This window comes from Plasmodium fragile, assembly GCF_000956335.1.
Source record: "Plasmodium fragile strain nilgiri unplaced genomic scaffold supercont1.108, whole genome shotgun sequence".
Classification (NCBI taxonomy): Eukaryota; Apicomplexa; class Aconoidasida; order Haemosporida; family Plasmodiidae; genus Plasmodium; species Plasmodium fragile.
Genome location: NW_012192688.1, coordinates 17,268 through 24,506, shown reverse-complemented (window position 1 = coordinate 24,506; position 7,239 = coordinate 17,268). Strand labels below are relative to the sequence as shown.

Below are 7,239 nucleotides of genomic sequence, written 5' to 3'. Positions count from 1 at the left end.
GTTTTTCTCCTTTTATCTTTTTTTTTGCTTTTTTTTCATTTTTTCTCTTTTTTTCTCTTTTTTTCTCTTTTTTTCTCTTTTTTTCTCTTTGTTTTCCTTTTTTTCCTTTTTTCTCTTTTTTCCCGTTGTTTTCCCCCCCTTTTCCTCATTTCTTTGCTCTCCTTCTACTGCATCCCTTTTGCATTCCCTTTTGATGCATGCTTTCTTTGCGCATTGCTCTTGCGCCCCTTTGGCCTTTTGTCATATGCACTTCCTGCAAGCTGTTGGTCCGCAGCGCCCTTTTGTTCACTGTTGTCACGTATCCTTACCCTTGCATGCCATTCCTATGCTTTTTTCGCGATTTCACTTCGTTCATCGTACGGCTCTGCGGGTTTGTTGTTTTTTTTGCTTTTTTGGCATTCTACGCCTACTCTGCCGCGCTCTTCGCATTTTTTATCATTTTGTTCTTTATGCTTTTGCATTCGCCTCAAGGCTGTTGTTCGTTCCACGCGCTTATTCCATTGCCTGCATCTTGCACCTGCGCGCGCATCCATATTTTTTTTTCCAATACGTCTCATACTATTTGTAATCTTTGGCGTCAACGCCATTGCGTCCGTTCATGGTTTTGTGATCGCACTCCAGGCTGTTGTGCGTTCCACGCGCTTATTCCATTGCCTGCATCTTGCAACTGCGCGCGAATCCATCTTTTATTTTCCACTACCTCTCATACTATTTGTCATCTTTGGCGTCCACGCTATTGCTTCCCTTCATAGTTTTGCGTTTGCATGCTTGCTGCATCTGGCCTAACCGCACACCATCCGTCTGCGTGCACCGCGTATTCGACGTCGTAGCCGGTCAGACGCGTCGAAAGACGCGGCAGATTGTACCCACGATTCGACGAAGTAGCCGAGTAAGAATTGTGCCGAGGGTAAGAAAGGAGCAGGATTGTCTCTCCGAGCAACGCGGTCGGCTAAAGGCCATTGTCCGAGGACGCAGCCGCGTGTAAGAACGCAGGGAGACATTGTCTCTCCGAGTAAACGCGTCGACCAACGCGATCGGGTACACGGATCGGTCCGCGTGAAGCAGTTCGACGAAGTAGCCGAGTAAAGCGGTTCGATTACGGCGTTCGAGTAAACGATTTGACGCAGTAGCCGCGGGAAGGACGGCGCCCACGACCGCAGGACGAAGAAGGACGAATTGATGTGCTTGTTATTACTGCGGGGTTTTAGGTGTACGCACAGAGAGACACAGTGTGTGACAGGCGTTTAGTGCAGCAGGACGTGGGGCTGTGTTCATGCCGCGTTGCGTGTAGTGTTTTTCCTATTTTTTTGATCTTTCCGGTCTTCCTGTTTTTTTTTGTTTTTTCTCTTCATTTTTGTACTCCTTTTTTTTTCTGTGCAGATTATTGTCTCTCCTAAACAATATCAGAATAGTGTAAACAGTTTGTGTACTGTGCAATTCTGTATTGTGCATTTGCCTTATATGAATTCAGTGTAGGGGTATTCCCCCCACTCATATAGTAATAAGAATATTGATGAGCCCGACGTGTGTATAGCATCTGGGCGGAATATTAATAATGTGCATGATATTCTCAGAGACCATTAGTATCCTGTATTATGAGACGTAATGCACCATGGCACGGCATCTGGTGCATGTAATGGCCGCCTGGGCCCGGAAAAGAGACCTAGGGACACAGAAACAGCTTGATGTAAGTATTAGCTCAGAAAAAGGGATTGCATGACACAGCGAAGAAGGGTGGCGGAAAATAATGTTGGTACATATATGTGCGGTAACACATACGGCAGGGAAGGTAGAGTCTTATAGAGTTTACATATTGTTATACATTAATCATTTTCTCTATGTATATATTTCGTAGAAGGCACTATGGGAAGATATGCAGAATGTGTTAGCACAATTCGTGGATTACATGGAAAACATCGAACAACTCATAGATGCGTATGCAGTCAGCTGTGGGGATGGAGGTTGGGTACTTAGAGGACACGAGCACCACGGAAACATATATAAAGGACAGACAGTTGGGGATGTGATGAAATGCAGCCTGATGCTTGGAGCATTATATGTTGTAACTGGGTGGAGCGATCAGAAGAAGAATGATACGGACCCATCGGCAAATGATACGGCCATGAAGGCTATTATGAGGTGCATCGTGGCCAATGTTTTTATGTATATATTGGCTGAAATACCGTGTGGAAGTCCGTGGAGGGGAGCAGATCAAGCCTGGTTCGTCATGAAGCACATTGCAACGGGAAGCCACGAGAGGTCTAATCCAATTTTCACCGACAGATGTAGGAAAGATATGTATAAGGATACTAACATAGGCACAGCGAACTTACAGGACGCGGTAAACCACTGGTTACAGCAAAGTCCGCGTGTACGTGAAAGGCTAACACAACTACAGACCCACCCAAAATGCAAAATGGATTGGGAAATGTACAAGAACAGTTTGGCACACAGCGGAAACGATGCAGACATTTCCAGTATATTTAAGACGGAAAACGTGCAAACGTTAGTGAAGGAACCGATAAAAGAAGTGCTTACGACAATTAGCAAAAAAGTACATAAGAAGGTGCAGAAGGCGCGCCAGAGGGCAGAGGGTTACGAGGACTCTACGAATAGTGATGTTGACTCTGCGGACGAGGAAGAGGAAGAGCCGCAGAATGCACAAAAGGACATGAAGGAAAGGACAGGTACGAATGCGACTCGTACGAATACGACTAGGGCCCACACTCGTACGAATATAAGGCACGATACGGACATGTCCGCATATGGATGCCGCCACAATGGCAACAATATGCACACGCGGCGGCGACGACGGCAACGCAACGGCCACAACCACGCACAGGGGGAACAACAACGCAACGGCGTCACAAAAGCACAGCAAACGACTTCGTAGCACCACTGCGGCTGAGCGGCGAGCCGCCACCGTAGAATTGCCGAGTGCGCGGGGCTGCGTCACAGTGGTGTGACAGCGGTGCGACGGATAAAGCAGGCGACGTATGGAGCTAAGGCCATGAGGGATGCAGCGGCACGGCGGTCGCGGCGACGAGAGGACGGCAACAAATAAAAGTTGTACTGCTAGCATCCACCACGACCCACTCGACCGAGTTCACCGCACCGTATGGTTGCTGCCGCCTGACCCAATGCACCGAGTGCGCCCCCCTTTGTTCCTGTCTTTGTCCTCTTCTAACAACGTGCGCTCTCTCTAACACCGTCCCGGCCCTACCCTGGCGCCACCTGACCGAACCGTCCCGGCCCCCTTCTTTCTGTACCACTTGTGTCCCTTTTTTTTTTTTATCATCTGCACGGTCTTCTTCCTTTCCTTCTTTCTTTACTTGCAGCAACGGAGACGGCAAAGAACAAGGAGGGCGCATCGTCACCATCAGCAGCAGTAGGAAGGGCAGATCCCGGATCCCCAGATACACCGCTGCCACCACCCGCGGCACCAGCAGGGGACACGGCATCCACGGGGCAAGGACCGGGTCAGGGACCAGGACCCGTACCACAACCCCCACCTGCGGCACCACCCTCGACACCATCATCACCACCAGAGAGTGGAGCATCCGGTACAGGAAGTAATGGCAATGCAGGAACAGGGTCAACGGCAGCACCATCGGGAACACCTCAGACAGAAGGTAAGAAATCAGGGACCGAATGTGTCACTAATATAAATGAAGAGAGCACACATAGTACGTACGCTGGCACGCACACAGTACGTCTGAGTATTTCCTTCACTAACACGGATCCGAAGTCTGGTTGCTCAGGAAGTAGTACCCCAGGTAGTCACACCAATTAGAACAAAAAAGAGAGAGAAAAAAAAAAAGAAGCAACTTTTCCGGACACACCACGGCGAGGAAACCCGGATGCACTGCGCATGACCACCACAACACCGGGTCCGCCGCGCCCGGTAGCGATAGGTCGGCCGCTGCATGTAGACGTAGCCACGTAGACGTCGATGTAGACGTCGACGTCGACAGACGTCGACACACACACTGTGTGTGTTGTGTGTGTTGTGTGTTGTGTGTTGTGTGGCAGAGACACAGTCTTTTCCCCGGGGTGGCACCGTAAGCACCGTTCGCACCGTAGCCAAGCAGCCTAACTTACCTTTTCTGTTATTATTTTTTTCCATTGACACCCTTAGGTAAGGACCCTCCCGCGGTTACACCCCTTGTGAATGAGAAGGGACCAGTGAAAGCACCTGGATCAACATCAGGGGATTCAACACAAACGGATCCTGCATCAGCACCAGCAGCAGGACCAGCAGCAACACCAACAGGCACATCCGGCGACTCCGGTGCACAGGGTACCACGGGTGCTTCAGGTTCACCAGCGCAGGACGGTGAAACGGGTACTATCGGTCCAGCAGGTAAAGATGGTGCAGCGAACCCCGCCGAACCGAAGGCCGTCGATGCAGGACATAGTGACCAACCCCTTCCCTCTGACAGTATGTTCGTCGACAACGTAGATATTAGTAATGCTGACAAGGGGGGCAATGCTACGCCAAAGTCTGGATCTGCATTATCATCCTTCCCAAACTCCGACCCAACGTTCCTACTCAGAATTCCAGACGGAGCCGATAACTTATCAGGATCATATGGACCGCATGCGTCCCCCCTTAATCCACATTATTCCACGGAGCACAAGGATGCAACGCAGGGGACAGAGGATAAAGGGCCCTCCTTCCCCGACCTAACCGCCGACGTCCTTACCGCCACTACTCCCGTCCTGTTGTTCGTCGCTTCCGTTATCGTCGCCCTTCTTGGTTATTCCCTGTGGAAGGTAAGTGCATACGCCAATCAGGGAATGCCGCATGTGCAGGATGTTCATACCTCAGAACATCCCTACGGGCTGCAATATATGATCTTTCTTACCAATATGCCCCTACATCCGCGTTCATTCCTTTTATGCTACCGTGCCCACCCTGCTCTTTACGCCCTTTTTCTGCTTAGTATTTTGCCTACCTCGGACAAAAACGACGACGAACATATCGAACCGTTCGTGACGTGCCGTCACCGCCACTCGACGAAGAAATTCTAGACCATCTACAACGCGGCGAACTGCCGCCACCCGATTACGGGTACACAATGATTAGGGATACGCAACCTCCGTCAACATCCGGTAGAGGCCGCCCCCCACGCGTGCATACGCGCACGATCATCGAGCTACATCTAGAAGTGCTCAACGAATGTGAAGCAACCGAATGGGACAGCGTCAAAGACGACTATTGGCAGATTGTCGTGGAGCAGTTTACGCAGGATTGGATGCGGGATGCAAACGAGTATAGTAGTTCCCCGGCTTCTTCGTCGAATCACGATTCACCAGGGACCAATGTTTCCTCCACCTTCGATCCACCCACCGATTCCAACGGAACGGATCCATGTCCACCACATGACCCCGATCCTTGGAGTTGTATGGAAACCATACAGTTAGCAACGGACCCATGTCCACCGAATGACGCCGACGAACCTGATGCATGGTGTTGCATGGACTATACAGTTAGCAACGGACCGTTGTCGACCTCATGACCCCGATCCATGGAGTTGTATGGAAACTATACAGTTAGAGACGGGCCCTTGTCCACCTAACGAAGAGCACCCCGATCCATGGAGTTGTATGGAAACCATACAGTTAGATGCAGAACAGAATGCTCATTCCGACCCCGGAGACGCGACGTCGGCGTGCATTCATCCCACCTTCGCCGTCCCCGTCCCAGTCACAGAGATATCCACCTGTCAGACAGTCACGGACATATCCACATGTGACGCAGTCCCGGACATACCCACATGTGCACATCCTGCGCCCGAAATCACACAACCACCAGGCTCCGGTAACGCAGTCACAGACACACACACATGTGATCATCCTCAGCCCGACATCACACAACACACACTCCCAAGCGACACCGTCACGCACATACCCACATGTGCTGATCCTAAGCCCGAAATCACACAACCACCAGGCTCCGGTAACGCAGTCACAGACACACACACATGTGCGGATCCTAAGCCCGACATCACACAACACACAGTCACAAACGACACAGTCACAGACACACCCACATGTGATCATCCTCAGCCCGACATCACAGACAGCCCCACATGCGACACAGTCACGCACATACCCACATGTGCGGATCCTAAGACCGACATCACACACCAGTTAGTCACAGACAACACAGTCACAGACACACCCCCACATGCACCTCCAAAGCCCGCAATCATACATCCACACACCAACTCCCCAGTCACAGACACACCCACATGTGAGGATCCTAAGCCCGACATCACACAACACACAGTCACAAACGACACAGTCACAGACACACCCACATGTGATCATCCTCAGCCCGAAATCACAGACATACCCACGCACGACATAGTGCCGGACATACCCACATGTGAGGATCCTAAGCCCGAAATCACAGACATACCCACACGTGACACAGTCACAGACAGACCCACACGTGACGCAATCACGGACATACCCACATGTGACGCAGTCACGGACATACCCACATGTGATGATCCGAAGCCCGACATCACACAACCACCAGCCACAGGCGCCACAGTCACAGACACACCAACACGTGACGCACTCACCGACACCGCCACGCGTGCGGCTCCTACACCCAGAATACCAGAGCACGTAGTTACAGGCGCCACAGTCACAGACATACCCACACGTGACGCAGTCACAGACACACCCACATGTGATCATCCTCAGCCCGACATCACAGACAGCCCCACATGCGACACCGTCACGGACACACCCACATCTGCTGCTCATGAGCCCGCAATTACACAACCACCAGGCTCCGGTAACGCAGTCACAGACACACCCACATGTGCTGCTCCTAAGCCCGCAATCACACAACACACAGTCACAAACGACACCGTCAAGCACACCACCACATGTGACACCGTCAAGCACACCACCACATGTGAGGATCCTAAGCCCGCAATCACAGACATACCCACATGTGTCAGCGTCACAGACACACCCATACGTGACACAGTCACGGACATACCCACATGTGAGGCAATCGCGCACATACCCAGATGTGATGCTCGTAAGCCCGCAATCACACAACACACAGTCACAAGCGACACTGTCACAGACACACCCACATGTGACACCGTCACAGACACACCCACATGTGATCATCCTCAGCCCGACATCACAGACAGCCCCACATGCGACACAGTCACGCACATACCCACATGTGAGGATCCTAAGCCCGAA

General features: G+C 51.3%; 1 protein-coding gene across 1 annotated transcript; it reads left to right on the top strand.

The window, feature by feature from the left end:
* Window positions 1-1,873: 1,873 nt before the first annotated feature.
* Window positions 1,874-7,223, top strand: AK88_05254 (uncharacterized protein; the record flags this gene model as incomplete). The annotated part of the gene is made up of 6 exons (XM_012482856.1): window positions 1,874-2,687; window positions 3,339-3,776; window positions 4,139-4,776; window positions 4,947-5,473; window positions 5,538-7,030; window positions 7,168-7,223. 6 exons carry the CDS (start codon window positions 1,874-1,876, stop codon window positions 7,221-7,223), a joined length of 3,966 nt encoding a protein of 1,321 aa, XP_012338279.1.
* Between the last annotated feature and the right edge of the window lie 16 nt (window positions 7,224-7,239).